Raw genomic sequence first — 22,633 nt, forward strand, 5'->3', positions numbered from 1 at the left:
GGATTGAAATTGAACATGCTCGAGAGAAAAGGGAAGGCAAGCTGGTTCAGGACAGAGATGTTCTAGCTGTAATCACACTGAAGCTTGTGTCCATATCTAGTGCTGCCGATCCAGCGAGCAATTTCGGAGCCCGTGTTCAATCAAACAATCTGTTTTGTGAGTTATGCTTAAAAAAGTATTAAAACCATTTTAGTTTTACTTGGCGAGACATGCATTTCTACTACTTACTCTTACTCGTAATTATGGTTAAGGATTTCCAACAAACCCTTCAAACAAACTTTTATCATTACAGTTTGCATAGACTAACATTGAAGGAGCTGGGGGCTTTTATAACTCGGACCAAGCAATCTTCCAGAACACCCTAGCGACCGACCACCTACAGAACCAAAGAAGCACCACTCATATTTTCAGCAGAAAATCTAGTAACGTATGCCGGGCATAAAATTCAAAATGATTAATTCATCGCGAGGAGCAACTCTAATATCCGATTCATAATCAGACCTCATTTAAACAGGCTCCTAATGACTGTCAAAAAGACTGACCATGATTGAACCCGTAATTTGCCACACAAGTCTTTGAATTACGTGATAATGGCTTCTTGAAAAATTCATGTTTCTTTCCTGAGCCACCAAAGGGCGAATGGTAGAGTTAGTGGCTCTCAGCCACCATGACAGACTTTAGTGCTCCGTCAGCAACACAAATGTCTTTGACCCAAGCACATAAGCAATTAGGCAATGGAGAGGAAGAATACCATACACAGTATTAAAAGAGACTCTCCTTTTCAGATTTTGGTTATTTGTTGTGAAACTTGTATAGGGGAGCTGTTGTATTCCGCAACGAAAATATCTCAATGTCATACCTTTCGGTAAACCAGCATGTTTGGGGAGTCATCAGTCTCTCCGTTGCTGTTAGGATGAAGGCTGTTGTTTTTCGCCATGGTCCTAAAATGCTGCCGAACAGCTATTCCAGTGGATCTTTAAACCTGAAGGAGAATAACAGGTCATTCAAACCTGGAGCAACACAAGTGCACCTGATGTCTTAATGGACAAAGAATAAAATGATTGTCTTATTTGATTGTCTAATTCTTTTTGTACACAAGTGCATTAGAGTCGTCTTAAAATTATTCATCAGATCTTTGTGGATTTTCCTTCCAATATTAATATAATCCCAAATTGCTCCACGAACACATTACCGATGACAGTAATTGATAACATTGATACATAACGTCCAAGTTGCTCTCAGTTGGATGATGGGACAACATTTACACGCTATCACCGTACCACCTCGCGCTGCATCCTTATGTCATGTATTCCAACCCTTTACGGTGTCAATGTGGATTCACTGTCATACATTATTTCAACGGGCTAAAGAAGAGAGCACGATGCCAATTTCGTTCCACCAAAATGCACAGTCTTGCACAGACACCCGATCCTTCAGAACTACAGACAGCTCCTCTGGCGGAACTGCAGCCCATTCACGAGACCTGCTATCGCCAATAAAATGCACATCGCTAAAGCATCGCATCTTTTCATCCTCACCTCAAACACGCCCCGTCTCCACTAGAAGATGGATCCGCGATCCCGGAGTGGATCAGGTTCGTCAGCTTTCGGACGTGTAATTCATTGGAAATATTAGTGATGCTTTGGTTGATGCTGACGCGTCATCGCGCGCAGTGATTCTGCTGAAGGACGGGGCACGCGCCGACGACAAGGGCACGCGCATCCAACCTTGAACCAATCCTGGACCCCGCACGAAGCGGAGGGTGTTGCTTTTTTCTTCTGCTGTATTTGCCATGTTTGTTCTGTACGTGGTTACTTCTTTTTTAATTGAGTTCATCAATTATTATCAAAACTATTTTTGTTATTCGAAAGACACTTCATCATCACAATGGGTCACTCGCTCTTAAATGTACGGAAGCTTATAAATCGCGGCGTTTGAGGACCGATGTCTGTGTAATGCTACCTGAAGTTAAAGCACAAATACTCTTAAACGCTAAGCTAATTCTGAGGCCACTGACAACGTTTCATTCCACTGAGCTAATTGTGTAATTGTATTTACTAATAAAACAAACAAAACTTCCGAGTGCATTCTAATATCTGCATCCTGTAAACACGAGGGCATGTTTTGAGAACCTACAGACAGACGTAAAATCATAGCTTCACACTACAGTTGTTTACTAAGTTTTGTCCATATATGTAGACTTTCAATTATCTTAACCATATTAATATAGTTACATTGGCATAATATCGGCCTTGTTTATATGTAAAGACAAGTTTGCACAAACGTCAGTATCGTGCGTTATTCCTCTCACGTCTCCTAAAACGGGCCCCGTTTAATCATTCATAAATATTCTGTTTTCCTGTCAAATACGTCACGCTAGAAATATTGGCAATTTCTAATTTAATACAAACAGAGTAGACGCCCATCAATAAGCAATCCATACGTGCTGAAACAAACAAATTGTAAATTTGAAAAATGTTTAATCATAATTCATTTTTCCCCAGTATGCAAATAGGCTGAAAACGCGGTGCACGAAGTTGCCCCGCCCAGTGACCCTGTTTGGAGAAGAGTCAGTGGTCCAATCGATGAACACAAAAGGCGGGACAAACCAGCGGCGCCGTCCAATCAGCGGCCAGATGAGCCATCGCTCAGAAGTGACTTCGTTCCTAGTCCGAAAAGGATATGCGACGAGGAGGACAACAAGTCATACATTTTTAACGCAACGGGGGACGCGATGTAGTTACAAAACAGTATTCATCTGTCAAACAACGATGTTATCAAGGACGTTGCTGGACACCGGGAAGCAAGCGTTTAAAAAAGAAGCTCGGCTGCTGAGTTTTAAGTAGTTGGAGAAGTGAGACAGATGTTGTTAGTTTGTAACGTTATGTGTGTAAGTTAACGTTAGTTTATACATCTGAGCCGGACAGGTTACTTTCTTAACTGTAAAGTGCAACAGGTTGGAAGATGGTATCGTGGATTATATCTAGGTCCATCGTGTGAGTATTGTTTTCTAGAAAAACTGTTTTCTTTTCCGACCCATTTGCATTTGTAAACATGAATAAAACCACTTTGTGTTTAGTTCATACGGATCACATACGATCTGTACAACTGCTGCAACGAATATAAAGAAAACGCAGGGTCACACATTTCAAAACAGGCCTATAAATGAATTATTTAAAATAATAAAACATGACGTCATTCTTGCAATAATGCATAGTGGTTGTGGAAATGCATGATGTTTTGGCTGGGGGTCTAGTCAAGGTCTCTGTCTGCCAGAGAGGAACTGCTGTTTTCCTGCTGCAGTGTAATGTTAGGTGTGTCTCTCACTTTGTGGAAAAGGTCAGCGCAGGAAAGGCCATTTTGTTCCTCATCCCTTTAGGTGATTTGTGCTGTGAGTTAGATCTTTACTGTACTCCGCTACGGATAAAAAGGGTCTGAATACAAATACACATGTATAGAAGTTATTTTCAGGCTCCAAAGAATGAAGATCTTCTAAAATGGGTTTCTCTTTTGTTTTACTTCATGTTGACTTCTGCCAACAAGGCCTTGTTGTTTACAGATCTCCCTCTTTCTTTCTGTCGCATTCCTATTCTTTTCTCTCTTTTTCATGTGCTCCCCGGCGAACAACGTAATAGGAAATGCATGACTAAACCATTGTGACTCTAGCTGGGTTCATCTGACTAGCTCATCTGGCTCTGTTTACGTTTATGGGAACTTGGATTATACTGCACAGAGCCAGTACTAAAGTTTTACTGTTTAAAGTTGTTTTTCTTTGTATGGTTGAGATGTTTTAGTGAGAGAGTTTGTTATGCAATAAATGGACTTCATCCAATGGTCCTTCAACACACACACACACACACCCACGGTTGCACAAAACTTTAGACAGTATCAGGCAGCGCTGTCGTTCCCATAGCTACTTGAAAATGCACGGGCGAGGGAAAGAGAGGCCAGAAACAGTGAAGGTTATGGTATTCCTTTGTGTATGGGGTATAGTGTAGTATTTAGCAGCATCCTGAAAAACAGGATGGATTACGTTTGTATCTTGTCAAATGAGTCTCAAGCAGATATTTGTTCATTTTTTACAGCCTTTACATAATTCTGAATGATGAATAGAATAGAATAGAATAGAATAGAATAGAAAATAATAGAATGAGCTTTACTGCCAGGTATGTTCACACACAGGGAATTTGTTTTCGTGACAGAAGTTCCGCAGTGCAACAGAATGACAGCGACAGAACAAAAAACACAATAAAAGAATAAAAAATACAAAAGATACAAATAAAAATAAAAATATTTGTTGCACCTATGACATTTCATTGGTATAATGTAAAAAAAAGTTGCATTAAACGTGCTTTGTGTAAAATAATGAAACATGCGTTTTCTTACAGTCTTGTGTTTGGAACGCTGTACCCTGCATACTTCTCCTTCAAAGCAGTCAAATCCAAGAACGTCAAAGAATATGTGAGTATTCCATTTATTTATCTGCTTAGTTTGGACCAAACAAATTCATGTGTACTATCCATAATAAATAGATAGTTCACCCAAAAATGAGTTTGTCATCATTTACTCACCCTCAGATTGTTCCAAACCTGTGTAAATTCTGTTGTTCTGTTGAACACAAGGAAAGATATTTGAAAGAATGTATGTAACCAAACAGTTCTGGGGTGCTATTGTCTTCCATAGACTACTATGTTAGCTAGTCAATGGTGACCCAGAACATAGTTTCCCACATTCTTCAAAAAAGCGGTGGATGATTATTCATATTTTAATGGTGATACCGATTTAAGCTTCCCACAATTAACTGAGCATAATCGTTGTGAGTGATATTCATGTTTTAAAAGCAAGCATAAAAACTGCATTTTATTTATAAACTATTTTAATACTTTTTTGCAAAACCCACAGACAAACATGAAGGGTGACGAATAGTAATGATTTATAAAAAGAACAAGAAATAAAAAAAGGAGTAGCAAGGTTTCATTCTGAAGGCAGCAGAAAGTAAATGTTTTGTGGTGGAGTGTTTAGATGATTGATTGCGTGCTTTGAAGTACGGTGTTGAAGAAGTTCCATGGCAGCAGATTATAACACATTCATTGGCTGTAAAGTGTAAGCCTAATAAACATGCCTACGTGAAATTAAAAACAAAAGTTCTTAACGGACAAAATAATCGTGATTACATTTTTTAGCAAAATAACCTTGATTTTCATTTTACCCATGATCGTGAAGCCCTACATCAAAATATCTTCTTTTGTGTTAAACAGAACATATCATTTATACACTTTTGGAACTATTTAAGGGCGATTAAAATATGACAATTTTCATTTTCATCCCTGTAATAAAGAGGTACAGATGTACTGTCTGTCTAATCCAGGTTACTCTTAATAGTTGACATAAGCCTTCTGTTTTCTAGCTAGTGCCCTTACTTTTGTCTATAGCTACCTCTTACAATAAACATTGTGGCCATACTATGGTACAGCAGCAGTAGTAGATGGTGACACTGTGACTGTGTGTTCACATAGAGCGCGAATGAGGCGTCAAAAACGCGCTATTCGCAAGTAGTTTGACGCTTGAACATTTTGTGTTTACTCGCTTCATTCGCGTCATTCGCGTCATTCGCGCTATTCGCCCGTGAAAAACGCGTCATTCGCGCTATTCGCGTCATTCGCGAGTGAAATTCGCTTCACGAAAATGTTTTTACAATTTACCGGATTCTCCGACCTCCTCACTCACTTTCTTCCAAGCAAGATCCTTTTTATTCCTATTTTTATGAACACGTATCATATAGCTCCGGGTGTCCACACACTGAGATGAGCGTGTCCTCCATTTTTTATTTCTGCCTCTGCTCGCTACGTCGTCTACGTCACTACTCAAGCAGGCTCCTGATTGGTTAACGCGGCGCGAATTTCCGCCAAAGTTCAGATTTTTCAACTCGCGCAATTCGCGTCATTCGCGCCATTCGCGTCATTCGCGCCATTCGCGTCATTCGCGCCGCCTCATTCGCGCCGCAAGCGCGTCTATCGCGTCTTTACATTGACTTAACATGTAAATCACTCGCGCTTGACGCCTCATTCGCGCTCGGTGTGAACACACAGTGATGGTAAGGTTTGGTCGAGATATGTATGCTTCTTTCTATAACTTTCATATGTTTGTGGTTTGACAGGTACGATGGATGATGTACTGGATTGTGTTTGCTCTTTATACGGTAGTGGAGGCCATCACAGATCTTTCTTTAGCATGGTATACTTACACACATACACACACAGACACATTCTATACATTGTGGGAACGTTTCATAGGCGTAATGATATTTATCATTACGGATGATGATTTTTATCATTACGGCCATCGTCCCCCGTGTGTGAGACTTTACTATCCTTGTGGGGACATTTGCACCCAACATTATGAAAACAAGTACACACAGAGTGAAAAAGAGACAAATTAATAATTGGTATTAGATTGCATGGAGTAATTGTGCTTTAAGTTGTTTTGCCAACATTTTGTCATTAATCTCATTGTATCTGTGGCTCATTGTCTGGCCATTGTGGAGCATGAAAAGGCTTTTTGTCTGCTGTTGTAGATTTTGAGCTGTTTATTTTCCTCTAGGCCACTTAGAGGAACCAGTCTGTTAGGCTTAGTTTCAGTTCAGCTTAGTTCATCTGCATTTCATTTATTTCTTGACATTTAAAAATATCAACTCAGTTTATTTAGCTCACTATACTTTAGTGACTGGCTTGACTGAGATTGCGGTATAGTATCATCGGTTTGCAAATTTGGATGCCAAACCCACATCCTAACTACAGCCCGTGGCTCAAAAAGTACATCACCAAGGCCATAGGTTCAATTGAGGTAACATATAGATGGATAAAACTTTTTATCCAGTTGCAGTGTTAGTTGCTTTTAATAAAAGCATCTGTACCAAAATGCATACTTGTAAACTTTATAGGATTAATTGTGGCAGCATCAATCGCCCAAGGCTGGTCATTTATTGTCGTATTGATGTTCTAGAAGCTGGTATCATACATCCAAGCAAAATTGTGGTTTTTAATCCAGCTCTAAATTGTCTGCATTTGACCTTTTTAGGTTTCCACTTTACTACGAGCTGAAAGTGGCTTTCGTCATCTGGTTGCTGTCGCCTTACACCAGAGGAGCCAGCCTCATCTACAGGAAGTTTCTACACCCTATGCTGGCATCCAAGGAAAGGGTAATGACCCATAAACGATAACACAACAATATATTTTTACAGCTCTGGTTGGGTGGGAAAAGGTGTCCGTAGGCTATAAACATTGCCATGCTGGAACTTCTTGTGAAAGTCCAGATTACATAAATGACGTTTAAGTGATAAACTGACAGAAATATTTGGAAATTCTTTATTATGTTACCATTACATTATGAACTGTGACAGTAAACTGAATAGTTCATTTAAATGGCCAGTGTATTAAATTTTGCGAATCGCAACCAACTATTGTTTTAAAGGTAAATGAGGAATCAATATTGGCCAAAATAATCGCGATTATAATTTTTTTCATAACCGAGCAGCCCTATTTCTTACCCCCCCAAACTGTTTGTTCTCAATCTTTGACATTTGTTATTGTTATTCCAGGAAATTGATGATTATTTAGTCCAAGCCAAAGAGAAGAGTTACGAGACCATGGTGAATTTTGGCCGTCAGGGTCTTACTATCGCGGCCACTGCTGCTGTCTCCGCTGCAGTTAAGGTATCTCACACTTAAACACGCTCATGCATTCTTTATACAGGTCTTCAGAGTTGGGCATCTGAGCTTACCTACCTAAGCTGATATTGACAGTTTACTGCTTCTATTCTCTCTAGACAGAGAATGTATGTGTTCATACTGGAATGACCCTCTTCTATCCTCTCATCTGCTCTGTTATAATCAAATTTGCCGTCTCTACGTGGCTGCTTTCTAAAGACCACATTCTCCGGCACTATTCTGTGTTTGATTCGTTCTATTAGTGGTGCTTGCTAAGGCCATTGCTCACACTTAAGAGATTTTGCCGAACACAGAGTACTGACTCCTGCACAGCTTGTGCTACATATATAACTGATAGCTGAAATTTGTGCATTTTTAATGAGCGTTTTTTGCCGTAGATTCATTCAAGTAAGGACATTATCTAAGGACCACAATATCATAGAGGCTTCTGACTTGGACGAGCCAGAATATTAACACCCACTAAAACAATGACCTGCAGTATTTATAATTCTGTAGAATTCACTAGGAACACCTCGGCAACCGCATAGCAACATTTACCCCCAACACCTTAGAACGACAGCAAGTTTTGCATTGGCAAGCACCAGTCACCAGCACAGTTTAAATCTTCCTCCTCTTTCTGTCTGCATGTCTACTCTATTCTCCATTAGTAGTCACTGTACCTGTCTCAGGTAACTTGTTTCCTCTTGGCTCATTGTTGTGTTGATCTGTTTGAACCAATCTTTGACACATAGGTCATTATTATCTAGTTGCTGCATGTGCTTCTGTGTTCTAAAGGTAGACTTTGGTGAATTGATTTTAATCTTGAGAATTGGGTTCATTGAGTGCAGTATGAATAATGAAGTGTGACAACTGATCACATGACCCATTTCACAGGGACAAGGTGCCATCAGCGAGCGTCTGAGGAGTTTTAGTATTCCTGACCTGACGCAGATCCCCTCCGACCAATCAGCATTCGCCAACCCTGGTCGACGAGCCATACATCCTGCTAACCTGAGTTCTGGTGAGATTGCGTGCTAATGGCAATACGGAATTTACTGAACAATAAAATTCTTATCCAAAATGACCACAAAATTAAAAGAAGGATTGTAAGACTTCAATGACAGATGAAGCCAAGTGGAGAAAAGCTAATTGACTTTAAAGGAGCGTTCACTGCTACTTTGTTCTCCCTCTAGTGGTTAAAGAAGGTAAACAGGATTTTGACAGTTAACTGATGCAGAAATGACAAGTCAAAAAGAAGTCTGATTTCTTCATGTAACACATTTTTACAGATTGTACTGTATGTTCAAGCACTCCTGGTTTTAGTGTTTGGTATCTGTTAAGAATCTGTGTTTCTGCTTTACCAGAGCCATATGAACAAGAAAGGGAGGGGCATGAGGAGGAAACAGATGGTGTATTCTCAGATGATGAGGCTTCGGTGCAGAAGGGTCTGCGGAGATCTCAGAGTGTGAAAATCACGCGTGCCAGGGCGGCACGCAAAGAGGTATCGTTGTGCAAGAGTTTTATTGAGTGCTCGAAATTAATCAAGTCTTACATTTTTCTTTTAGTCGTATAGCAGACGCTTTTATCCAAAGCGACTTACAAAGGAAATTATGACATGACCGGCTGTGAGTCTGTGTGTTTTCAGTGCAGTTTACATAGTTACGTCCAGCAGGTGGCGGCAAGGGACTGTTATGAGTGAGTCTGTCAGTCACCAAACTATTCAACGTTTCAGTCCAAAATTCAGCTTTATTCAGGAACTAACTATGACTATGTAAATCAGAGCTTTCAAGAAAATAATAAATATAGTGGAAAGGTATAGAGAGAAAATTATCCCTCAAAAAAGTAGACCTCTTCCCAACTGCGAGTGGAGGTTTATTATTTTCCCTTTTTATAGCTTAGTTAGCTTCACCGGAGCGATGTCCAATCAAGCAGTCATGTCAAAGATGCCCTGCGCTAAGCGGTCTTTAGATGCCGGACGATTAAAATTTAAAGAGATATGACAACTAGCCCATAAACAAACTTAATATAAATTATTGTAAATAATGAATTCACTAAATTTACCATATCCATTGCATGAAGTTAATCACATTTGTCATTGTCATTTTTACTCAAATAAAAGTATCCTATGGGGTCCCCGGATCCCCAGCCCCTCTTCAATTCTAGTACTGGTTTTATGTTCATGCCCGTCTGGAAATTTCTGCCACCGATGAAGTTGGGTCCTCAAGTCAAAAATACAAAAATTTCATATCAGCCTCATTTTATGTTATCAAATGTTTGCAAACTTGTGACAATGACCATTTTATCCACTTTGTGCATTTACGCAAGATGCTTTTTGGAACATTCTTAAATCATTCTGGCATTGTTTTGTCCAAACTTGAAATCTGTACATCAATTGCCTCCAATCATTAAAGAAAATTGAATTCAGAAGATACTGAAATAACTTAAGGGTAAGTTACATATTAACATATATGTTCACATTCATGTTTTTTTTCTTCTTTTAAAGCCAAGGTACGGGTCTTTAAAGCTGAAACCCAGGAGGAGGCCATTGATTACATCATCCACATTTGAACATACTTGATCTTCCGCTGCACGACTACAGGGGGGATAAGCATTACATCAACCACCATCTGCAGTTAAAAACCTTATTGAAAGCTGCTGAAGTTTTATCATAAACGATCGCCCGGAATTTCCGCAAGTTAATTCTGTTTCAAAGCAACACTTAACCCAAGATATTAACAGACTTATAACACAATGACATGTACAGTCATTTATTCGCCAGAAGGTTTTATCCAAAGTGACTCACAAATGAGAAGCAGAAACCATCATTAGTTTTTTTTCTTTTGAGTGTAATTTTGTTTTAAAGATTAAATTTGATAAATATACCAAAGCTTTATAGGAGAATTTTTTTTTACGAATTTGTAAAAAGTGCAAGCTGTAATACAAATGTACTAAAAATCTCAAAGGATCAGAGGACATGCAGTCGTACAGTAACTTGACCTAAACCTGCTTCTGAAGAAACAGCTTCACATTACTCAAAGCCAGTATTACTGTAGTACAGAAATCTCTGCTGTCCTCACTCTCCCTCCACACGGGCAGATGTCAAGGTCAGTGGTAACTGTACGGTTTGCTTTTCAGCTCGTGTTCACAATGATGAAATGACAAGTCTGGAATCAAGTTATGTAAAGATTGAACAACTCCAGAAAGCTGACAGTGCTTGGTATGCTGTTTTTATTATTATTGCATAGGCATTTCTGCTTCTTAACGTTTACATTTGTTTTTTGCTTGACTTTCGAGTCTTAAACTGCATGCAATTCTGTACAAGATTGTCTTTAAGGTCTTAACTGTCTCCAAATACATTTCTTAATTTTTTATGTTTTTGTCTTGTTTTTAAAGGCATTTTGTGCAATTTCAAGTTTAGTTTAATCATGTTTTTTTTCTGAATATAGCTTCTAGTTTTTGCAGCCTAGCACTGACGCAGAACCTTACCAAAGCATGACAGGAGATGTTAGTCTACTGAAGTGAATTAAACACATGTGGTTTGTTCGTACGTAAACAGTGGGGATGTCTTGTCCATTTTGAGTGAGGGAATAGTCTGTTTTGAAAAGTTGTGTGTTTTGTTGGAAGACAGCCTGTCAAGAAGATGATACACTCTTAAAAATAAAGGTCTCTAAAAGTATTTGTTGTTGTTGATAAAAGGATATGGTTTCTTGAGGAACCTTAAACATCCTCGGAATCTTTTATTGCACAAAAGGTTTTTGTAGTGAAAATAATGTATTTAGTCTATAAAAAATGATTCAAAATTACTGTAATATTGCGAGTCATTTTTTTTTAGGTCTGGTGGAAAAAATATGCCTCGATTTTCCTTTCAGGGCTACTCAATTTCATAATTTTGGGAATTGCCTCCAATTACAGCCCTTTGGAGTCAATTTCTCAATTAATTTATAGATTATTAAGTCAAATAAAAGGACATCTTATAATAAACAGTTCAATATCAAGTATTTTATTGTCAAGTTTTATGTTGATGAAAAAAGAAAATTATAAAAAATAAATTAATTGGTCTATAACTTGTATTTTAAAGTGTACCAGTGGTGAAGGAATGATATGTTTCGAACAAATATGTAGATCCAGGTTCATAATACTAACTGGTCGCCATCTACTGGTGTATTATCTTGTCTGTCATATTGCAATTCCTCCACTGACCACTAGAAGGAGCCACGTTCATATATGCTGGTTGAAGGACTTTCAGTCCTGATTTGAACAGCTATCTTTTCTATCTATATAGCACAGCGAGCCATACTATACAGTGTGTAGTAATGTATATAAAACCAGACAAAAGCAAATATTTTAAAAGTTTCAACATTGAAAAACAACAAACCAATACATTTTATGTGGGCATGTTCCTAACCTTTAGCAGCAGACAACTAAGTTCTCAGTTCAACAAGCAAACTTGGAACTAGAAAAATTGACTCAGTAATATTTAGGATGTACATGTATATAAATGTTGTGAATTGTTAATCCAAAACCTTTCTTCCTCTCTCTTCTACACTTCTCTTGACCTTGTAGTTCAAGGCATTCCTTTGAATATTTAACCCCCATCTCACTCTTTCTTTCTCTCCCTCTTTCTTTAGCTTTCTCTCCCTCTCCCACTGAGTCGGACTGCTCTCTGCCCTCATCTCTCCTCAGCCTGTCCCCAATAATCCTGCCCTCAATACCCAGAGCCCCAGACCCTTCTGCCCTGGCCTAGACCTCCAACACCCAGCTGCTATCGGGTTCCCCTCACCGCGTTTTTAGGGTCTGACACCTTTTGCCCCCATTGCAATTCCCAGTTATCTCAGTGTCTATCCACCTGGACTAGGTTAGCAAATATATTTTCAAGTGCATTCATATTTATCCAGAATGAGAGTTTCACTGGGGTGGCGTCACATGGGAGGTGTTCAAAAATAACGTGTCCTAGTGACTTATTTGGAAGACAACACTACCATCAAGGATAATTCTGGAATTTTAAAAGGCACATGCACTTGTATATTTAGCGTCCATGTGGGTTTTGGTATATCCTGTCCTATAAACATTGGTAAAGTGAAGTGACTCTAGAAGTGCCATCCTATGCTTTTTGGCAAGGTTAAAGCAATTATAGGTTAGACTTTACATTACATTTACATAACACAATGCTCTACCAATTGAACTACAGGAAGACTGTATTGCAATACTGAAATCCAAAACAAAATATCTCGTGTTTTTGCTTTAACGTCATAGTTCACCCAAAAATGAACATTCTTTCATCATTTACTGACCCTCTTGTCATTTCACACCTGTATGACTTTCTTCCGCAGGAACAAAAATAGATATTTGAAGAAAGTTGACCCGAACAGTAGCGACACCTATTCACGGATATTGTATGGACACAAAACCAATGTAAGTGAATGGATGCCAGTTAACAACATTTTTTAAATATATATATATATTTTCAAACAGAATGGAAATGACAAGAGGGTGAGAAAATGATACCGGAATTTTCATTTTAGGGTGAACTATCAGGTTAACACTCATATAAACACATCTTGAGCTCCCTTTAGACCAGCAGGCGTTAACTCCTGCATGTAGCGCTCATACAGCGTTCCCTATATAAGAAAGGATATGCAGATAACAAGCTTGGTGCCCCCGGGCACAATGAGGTCAGTAGCTGGTCTTTTGTAAAAGCACTAATGAGAATTCAATTAAACAAAATGTGCTTCCGTCATCACGATGACCTAATGAGCGACATGGTACGGTGGGAAAACCCAGCACCTGTGCGAGTACGCAAGTGGCACTACGCGGTAACCCGTACGCTAATGCGAATCCACCGACCAAGTGTCTGCTTCATTCAGCAGAACAGAGATGGAGGGAAGCCAAAGTGGGGAGAAAGAACAGGCTTAATTACCAGAAAATGCAATCTGCTCTAGAGTTCATTTCCAGACAATAGCTGGGGTATAGACCTCATTGGGGTTACTCAAAAGGGCCCAGTGGACAATTGGGTCATTGACATCAGATTGCTTGACAAGTCCCCGCAGGGCACAGAAGAGTTCAAAAACCAGAGCAAAATCGAGAAGTTTGTCGCTGAATCTGTCGGAAAGGGCCTGTCATGAGCGATTAACGTGCCCTCTGAGCGCCCGACTGATCAAAAGGTCCTGTCCCTAACACGCATACGGGCCCACACTGAACCCCTACAGCTGCAGGTTTAATCTGAATTTGCATGGCTCTGTGTCTCCGTCCACCTCAGGTATGATATAATTACTGAGATGAGAGCCGCACCGTTGGCTCTGTTGTTTTGTTAGCGTTGCTGTGTTAAGCTGTGTTTAAGAGCAGACGGTGATCCGGGTACCTGGACACGGATTGTCAGAGAACGCTGTCAGTCAGGCCTGTGAAGATTACCTGAGAATTAGAGCTGCTATCAGTCAATCGATTGTCTGTTTTCTCGCTCTATGTGTGTGTGTTTCCTTACTGAAATCTAGGCAGCTATAGGTTTTGAAATTGAACTTGCAAAGTACATAATATACATGCAAAGTACATAATATACATTAAATGTACAGTATAAATATACTGTACTTACACACACACTTTTCATATTCACCTAGCTATATATATATATATATATATATATATATATATATATATATATATATATATATATATACACAGTGTATACTGTATATAGAGAGATATAATATATTCTATTTTATAATATATCGGTTAAAGTAAACCACTAGGTCTGTCACAATATCAAGAACATAATGCATTCAAGATAAGTGTATTATCTTGGAATCAAACCCATGACCTTGGCATTGATAAAGCAATTCTTATAATTTATCAAAAGAAAATAGTTTTACAAAGCCAGTTTTATTAAGCACCTTTTCTGACAACTGACGTCAAACGGCTGGACATCAAGACTACGGTAAGACCTGTCCCCTTTGTTTCATCACAGTCTCTTTAATCTATTGAGGAAGATCAGAGGAGTGCAGCTATTCACAACGTGGTACAAATGACCTTGTGTGGCAGCTGTCACTTTGCCACACTGTAATGGAGGCAATTTGTACCAATCAGTCTTTAGACCTGCGTGTCTGAAGCGAACAGTTACTGTAAATGAGCCACATACACAAAGATAACTTGTGATCACACATATTGGTTGAAATGGCTGAAATGGGCCATTTCATATACTAAATGTATGACTGCTATAAGTATACTTCTAATAGAGTGCTATTAGTATACTTTAAACTTATTCTTCTTTTTTGTAATAAATTGGTTAACTTTTTTAAAATTCACTGTTTTTCAGGAAACTGAAAACTGTGTTGTCAAAGTTGACCAGAACTTACATTTATCAGTTAGATCTTTTCAAAACCCAGTGACAAACATAAAGGTTGACTAATAATAGTGATTGAAAACAAAAATATGGAAAACTGATCAATATTTGAGACATATTCGGTTTCAGAAGGACAGCAGTGAAATGTGTACCTTGTGTAACTATACTTATAAAATGAACTTGAAGTGATGCACTCATGGTTGTATGCAAGCACGTTCTTGTTATTTCATGATTATAGGCAGCATGCATGATTTTCAGTGAAGGTGATATCCACTTTAAAAAACTACGTCCTACAAGGAATAGAGGAAATTCCTTAAATGCTTTAAGACATGGGTGGGGCATGTGTCATATTTATAAGGAAATGACTCGTTGCCTTTCTTACATATTGGGGTTCAAAACACAAACACATACACATAACATCAGTGAATTATCAGTCATCTTCTGAATTCCACAAGTTTTGAAGGGTAGTTAGTCAGTGTTAAACATGTTACAACGTTCTTGTTTAAGTCTGTGAATTCCATAATATAAAACCTCCAGAAATCAAAGAGGACATCATAAAGACATGGGTTTAAATACACTCCCTGAGAAGAGATGTCAGGGATTAAACTGAGACAGCATAAGTACAGTATATACAGTATGTTACCATCTCCATTTCAGAACATATAAGTTCCCAAATTATGTTTCCTTTCTTCTTTTAGGGGTGTTTAAGGGTGTAACCATTGAATCGTGTTGAGTGATTTAAAACTACATTTTATCAGTAAATCAAATGTAATGTAAATCACATATATATTTATTGCTTTCACAGTAACGAAAAAAAATACAATTTTAAATGTCCCTACAAGAAACTTAAAACCACCTCTTGTTATCTAAGGGCAAATAAGGTTAAAACGTTCCTCTTCTTCTTTTTTTAATAAGGTGGTGTATGGTTTACAGCTGGAAGGCAGAATTTTTTGGGACTTTCCATGTACTGTCTAATGTGGTTTATAAACAAATGTGATGGCGAGTCCCATAGCACACAGGGGATGAATGCGAGTAGAAAATAAGTTTTAAAAATGATAATAATAAACTGAACTAAATCCATTGAGTTGAACTACAGCTGTGTTGATCAAACATAAATGCATATCCACAATATGCTAAATATAAAAGTCAGTAAATTAGTTTGTACTGTATATAATAGCTTTTTAACGCTGTCATTCAGATACACATGTTCACATTACGTTAATGTTAAACATCTAAATGACATTGGTTTAAATGTTCACCATGTTCTCAAACGTCTTGTCAGATAGAGTTTGGCTACCAAAAGAAAGACTTCAAATTGACCCTATTCTCAAAGAGGCCTCACACAGTGATAATAAATTTGACCCCGTCCTTGTTTTCTATTGTACTCTAGCGGGTCAGCGGGCCATATAATCTCTGTCTTTGATTTAGGCTTTGAGCTCAGCATAGCCAGGCTAGACCGGAGTTTAGCAGTTGGAGTCTCTCGCATGCTTTCTGTCTCTTATTCTTTCTCTCTCTTTTCTTTTTGTGCAAATATAAGCCCATAGAATGAAGCAAATGTAATCCTGTGTTCCTAAGACCTGCACACGGCCCTGCTCCTAATGAGAGTGACCGCGCATTCACCCTGAGCAACAAAAACACGCTGAGCGCAAGTATTCAATGGGCACAGAACGAAGAGAGAGATCAGAGGAAAAGCGGATGAACGAGAAGAGAAAACAATCCATCTGTTCAAAATATAAATAACTTTATGGCACTACCAGTTAAAACAAAATACAGTTAGTAGTATAAAGAATTGTCCTGGGTTCAAAACAAGTGTGGCATGCTGTCAACTACCACAAATAATCATTTCAATTCATAAATACAATGAATTATTGTGATTTTTCAATGTAAGGTTCGGGGTACGGATTTTACTTTTTTTAAATACACCCACAAACAACCCAGTTTGACGGCAGTCCATGAACACAAATCAATGGATACATTTTGTGAGGAATTTCCGATCAAGCTTTCCCGTGTGAGTGTTGAAACTAAAAGATATGTCATAATGCTTGCTGTATTTATCAGTTATACTGTGTATTGGCGTAATTCTGCACTTTGTTGTATGAACACAGCAACAAGAAATCAGCACAGTATCCTAAAATGACTTTGGTAACGCGTGTATGCTTATCTCTTGTTTGCTAGACTGCAATATAATATCGTTCTGTCTTGTTTTCTCATGATCTCAACATAACAAAGCTGCTGTCTTAATGCATTTTCTTGTCAGAAAAAATGTACAGCCCTCATAATTTCATTGATGATGAGTCCAAATTTCTCAAATATCCTTTCATAACAATGTACAAACTTCGAGGTCCAGAGCATGGGGTTCAAATCATGCCAATCCAGCTCGTTTAAGTTTGAAACAATGAATTTTGACGGAATAATTCTTCAGTGTTACGGAGATTGTCAGTGCTAATCTTGCTGCAACTTTCCCTCATTCCATCCAGAGAACTGGATAAAGCCCAAAAGTGTTTCAATTAGACCTCAGGATAGAAAGTGAGAGACAGAAAGACAGAGACGGTGAGACGGCTTTAATCAACGGCCCTTCAGGCAGTGCGTGTCTGTTTCAATCAGCTTGTGCTCTCAAACACGGAGAGAAAAATCCCCTCTGATCTCACTCCTATGATTCCCTATGTTTTCTCTCATCACCTCTTTCAGTTCTCCCACTCCCTGTCACTCTCTCCTTCACCACTGGGCCATGAATCTCTTTCAATTAACCACATAATTTCGCTAAATGAATGCTTTCTGCCTATAAAACATCACACAAAAGCCTGAAATGTGTGGGTGGGTTTTGTTCCTACCCAGAATTCTTACGGCTACATTACCTGACTGCTAAAAGCTGAAAAGATTAATGATAAAACACTTGGTAACTCACGTTTACAACACAACGTAAAAGGCTACAGAATAAATGGGCATCAAACAACTAAATAAACGACAAAATTGAAAGAATATAAAACCAGTGCCCTCATTTCTTGATGTCACATGGCCCCACAAGCTTGATGCCTATTGGCTGGTCATCAAATACAAAAATAATACCTTTAATACTCTCCAACTAAAATCATAATCTGATAATAAGAAAACAGATTTCACACTCATCTGTCAAATCAGGGCATCATGTAATTCAGCCTTTAAACTATCGATCGACTTTCCTCCCTCTCCATTTTCCCTCATTCACTCCTGTTTTTCATCTCCTGTTTCCTTCCTTCTTTTCCTTTAAACCTCAATCTCACACTCTTTTTCATAAGGGCTTTTTCACTATGTAAATAATTCCACAGTCTCTCTATAGAGTTGACAGGTTGAGAGACGTGTGTACGAGCTGGTGAACTCTTGCACAACGCTTTGCGAGTCTGAAGAGAGGTCAAAGGAGGCTCAGGGCAGATTCAGTTTAGATTAAGACTACAGAGAGCTGTTGTTTTAACTTGAAATATAATCTTGAGCTGTCTATCGGGAAAAAGACAGAAGTTCAAGGCTTCTTGCATGGAGTGGTGACGGAAAGTAAATTTATGGTTTCACCGATTTTTAAGTATAGCAAAAAATTATAAGGTACTTCAAGGTGCTGTGTGTAATTTTTTAGAGAATCTATTGACACAAATGCAGTATAATACACATACTGTAAATGTCCTCAGATGTGTGTAAAGATATGATTACATGATTTTTATTGTTATATTTTTATTACCTAAGAATTAGCTATTTCTATCTATATACAATGCAGGTCCCCTTGCATGGAATTCATCATGTTTTTTCTACAGTAGCCATAAACGGACAAACTGTTTTACAGAGCATGTTTCGTAAATATGTAATCTCCGTCAGCAAAAAAATAAAAAATAAAAACGTGATGACATCTTAGCTCTGTGTCAGCAACAGTAGTGCTTTGAAAGCGAGGGGTGTAGTGAGCCAATGGTTGCAATTCGCAACCTCTCCACTAGATGCTACTAAATTTCATAAACTGGACCTTTAACGTCTCAGATTCGTCTAGGTTACAAAGTATATTACAGAGACTTTCTTATACCTATTAAACAATAAAATGCTTTTTGATATGATATAATTTCTATATTAATAATAATATACTGTGTAGAAAAGCCTTGGGAACCAGCAAGCACCACCCACATTTCTGGGGTGAAAATCCAGTCCATACACTTCATTGTATTGAAATGAAGTGTCAAATCATCTCCAAAGGTAACTTATTCTGAATATTCATCAAAGTTAAAAAAACTAACTCAAGTTTTATTTCACTGGCCCAAAAGTTACCCTTAGTAGATAATACATGCTCTTTGCCCCCTGCCAATATAGAAGAAAAAAGACCACCAAGGTAAGCTGTAATTACCACGGTTACCACCCCAGTATCTCCTCAACACCCCACACACAACCCAAGTGTATATGGGCCCAACCATGCAGAACAGAATGTCAGAGATTTTGAGTGGACATTCTTTCTTTTCTTTTTCCACAGACTTTTTATGTCTCTGTCTCTCTCTCTCTTTCTATCCAGCTGCATGCTCCTGTCCCCCACCTTTCTCTTTGCTTCTTTCATTCTTTCTTAATTCCTAATGGTACGTTTTTACTTGGTCACTCAGTATGGCATCCGACCTATAACACATTTCAGTGCTTCACTATGCTGAATGCATCGCCACAATGCAACAACTTCAACGTACTATTCAACACATTCACATTAAGACATATTGATGCACACTCATACACTTACGCAAACAAACTTACATTTATCGTCAGTATTGTGTTCTGTGTGTGAGGTACTGAGAGTCCATGAGTTGAAATAGACCAAGTTAGCGCCTTAACAAAATTTACATTTATGCACTTGGCAGACACATTTATCCAAAGCGAGCGCATTTTAGTTGTGCCTTTTATTAGCATGTGTGCACCATGGGATTGAACCAAAGACCGTTGCGCTGCAAATACAATGCTCTTCCAATCGAGCTAGCTAGAGAAACATTTTGGGATAAACAACTTATTTCATTTTAAACAAGATGAATGATGTTTTGTTCTTTAATTGTAACCCTACCCCTTAACTTAAAAATTAAATAGCACAAATGCAGTCATACCTGTATATGCAAACACACAAACTATAGCTTAAAGACACAGAATTTAAGATGCTATCTGCACACTAATATAATGTGTTCAATTCTAAACATGTGTAATATATTTGTAAGGAGAAAAGTTAGATATAGTTAGGTCATATCTGAATACACATAAACACTCTTGGAGTGACACAGGGAATACTTCTCATGCCATGAATCTGATAAGGTAAAGCCTGTAAGTCTCTGTTTGCGTGCATGCATGTGGCATCCTGGGGCAATTCTGCGTTCTTCAGCACCAAGCAGAAAGTATAAACAACCCCCTGTTGTGTAATGGTAGAAAGACCCATTAGTGTAAGTTTAAATAAGGAGTAATAAAAACATATTTTATTGCATCACCAACCCCGCCCTACCGTCTTATAACTAAAGCTATAGGAAAAGACATATGTCTGTCATCTCAGACTAACTGAGCGCACTTTATAGAAGTTCGGTGTAACCCCCCCATTGACTAGCTGAGACCAGACGGACCTCTGACCTCGCGCTAATTACATGCGGCTAAGACAGTGATGAAGACACAAATCCAGTATTTTCAAAACATGGACGTAATGAGCAACTAAGATGCAGAAAAAGCAAACATGTTTTCAAGGCTTGACGTTTACAGGCTACCTTAATATGGACATATTTGGTTCATTGAGGTGTTCTGACATATATGTTCTAGTACATATGTCAGAACAGCACAATATTCCAAATGCATTTATGGTAAACATAATTGGCCAATTAAACATAAAATATGCAGCGTTTAATAATTTTACTACACTTCAAATGTGAACTGTTTTACCTTAAGCCTTGTTTACTTTGTGAATAAACATATTTTGCCACTTACATTAGTTGTTAATTATAGTTACTTTGTCTAAACTAGTGAAACTATCTTAATATCTTGCTGAGCCTTTACTTTGTGTAATAATGAAGCGTGCTAGCTCATGTCTGGAGATGGAGAAAGAATTTTTTTTGTTAGTGTTTCATGTGCTATCTTGCGAGTTGGTGGAATGGTTTTGAGCACTGCCACAAATATTATATTACGTCACTCCTGTCTTTAGTATCATCATTGCTTTAAAGGGATACCACACTTGACTTGTATAATGCAATAGGAAGGGTGAATTTCAGACATGCCCAGGACTGTTTGCCCTAAGCTTCAGTTTTTTATTTTACTGATCAATAGACTCGATGCACAGAATGCTGCCTACATATTTGTAAAATATCAGGGAGCGGGAAAGTTTCCGGGTAAATGATGTCATTCAGTGCTATCCAGCCTTAAGGTGACCTGCTAGATGCTAATAGCGATAGCATCCAAGCTGTCCATGTATTTTTAAACGTTTGGTTTAAAGCACTTCTCCATTTTACTAGACGGGGGGCATCTGACACTCTCACAATGCAGAACATCGTTCATTGTAATCCGGTGAACTCTATGTAAGCAGCGAGTACAAATATGAATCTTGTCCTCTGTCATGTTCGCAGCTCTAAGTAGAGATGAATGGCTTCCGGTGGGGCATCGGATGATTTCTCGCACCCTCCCTAAGTGTAAACGCGGAAGTCACCGTGCATTGAGTCTCTTGCTCCATAAGACCTCAAAATATATCCAAATATATTTTTTACTGTGTTGAACTTACTTTTTTTAAATCACCACAGTATCTGTAAAATTCAAAAAATCGTAAAGGGCTCGAGCGTAACCATCAATTTTGCTGTGAACTGCACAACAACAATATCCTTCCTATTTAACAACATAATATAACGTTTGTGCTTTAACTCTTTTCTTTGAGATACTTAGTGGTGCACACAGAATATGTTATTGTGTTTAAACAGGGCTACTTTTCGTGAATTGGTGCTTATTTGTGCCGCTGCAAATGCATAATAATTGCCTACAAGTGCGCAAGTATTACATTAATTGATGTACACGTATTTGTAAAAATAAACGTGGATAATGTGTTAATAATGTGAAATACACCCACAGCATGATGATAACTCAAACGCGCCTACCTTTGCGTTGTGCTATCAATCGTGCAGCGCCGACCGCTTACGTGACGCCGGGCCGCCATACGTTAACTTACGTTCATTATTTGGGTTGCACGCAGACGTTTCCTGTTTCTACGACCGCCGTCGTAACGCGTTAAGCTTTACGTTATGTCAGATACAGTCACTCGTGCCCGCACATAAGAATAACTTTATATCGTAAACGTTTTTAATTTATTTCCTGTTCCTGTCCTGACGTTAGCATCTATAGTTAAAAATACGGCTGCAAAGCCCTTACGAAAATTAACCATTGTTTACATTATAACATTTATTTAGTTTTTTGTAGTTAAACCAATAACCACAAATTTACTATGGTCTAACCATTTAAACCGTGGTATTTGTAGTTAAACTATTGTAATGCAGTTCACTTTAATGAAAACCAATTTCCTAAGGGACATTATATATAAACACTAGCAAAAATGTTAATAAATCAATGCTATAAGCATTTAAATATTCAAAATTTGTATTCGC

At 38.3% G+C, this 22,633-nt stretch overlaps 2 protein-coding genes across 9 annotated transcripts in view; one reads left to right on the top strand and one right to left on the bottom strand.

The window, feature by feature from the left end:
* Positions 1–22,397, bottom strand: part of rgs7a (regulator of G protein signaling 7a) — a 55,487-nt gene extending 33,090 nt beyond the window's left edge. The window contains exons 1-2 of one of the 8 annotated variants that reach the window (XM_079458217.1): positions 22,130–22,347; positions 860–982 (exon numbers count right to left, since the gene is read on the bottom strand). In XM_079458217.1, coding sequence (XP_079314343.1) covers positions 860–937 — 78 coding nt within the window. In that variant the 5' untranslated portion in view covers positions 938–982; positions 22,130–22,347. Of the gene's footprint in view, positions 1–859; positions 983–1,538; positions 1,684–22,129 lie in introns of those variants that run through there. The other 7 variants (XM_079458216.1, XM_079458222.1, XM_079458219.1 and 4 more) reach the window with 7 other exon arrangements.
* On the top strand, positions 2,651–11,381 carry reep3a (receptor accessory protein 3a). The gene is made up of 8 exons (XM_079458502.1): positions 2,651–2,996; positions 4,389–4,461; positions 6,158–6,234; positions 7,078–7,198; positions 7,598–7,711; positions 8,600–8,726; positions 9,070–9,206; positions 10,209–11,381. Exons 1-8 carry the CDS (start codon positions 2,965–2,967, stop codon positions 10,281–10,283), a joined length of 756 nt encoding a protein of 251 aa, XP_079314628.1. The 5' UTR covers positions 2,651–2,964; the 3' UTR covers positions 10,284–11,381.
* Positions 22,398–22,633: the final 236 nt, after the last annotated feature.

Source organism: Barbatula barbatula (genome assembly GCF_947034865.1).
Source record: "Barbatula barbatula genome assembly, chromosome: 6".
NCBI classification, from domain to species: Eukaryota; Metazoa; Chordata; class Actinopteri; order Cypriniformes; family Nemacheilidae; genus Barbatula; species Barbatula barbatula.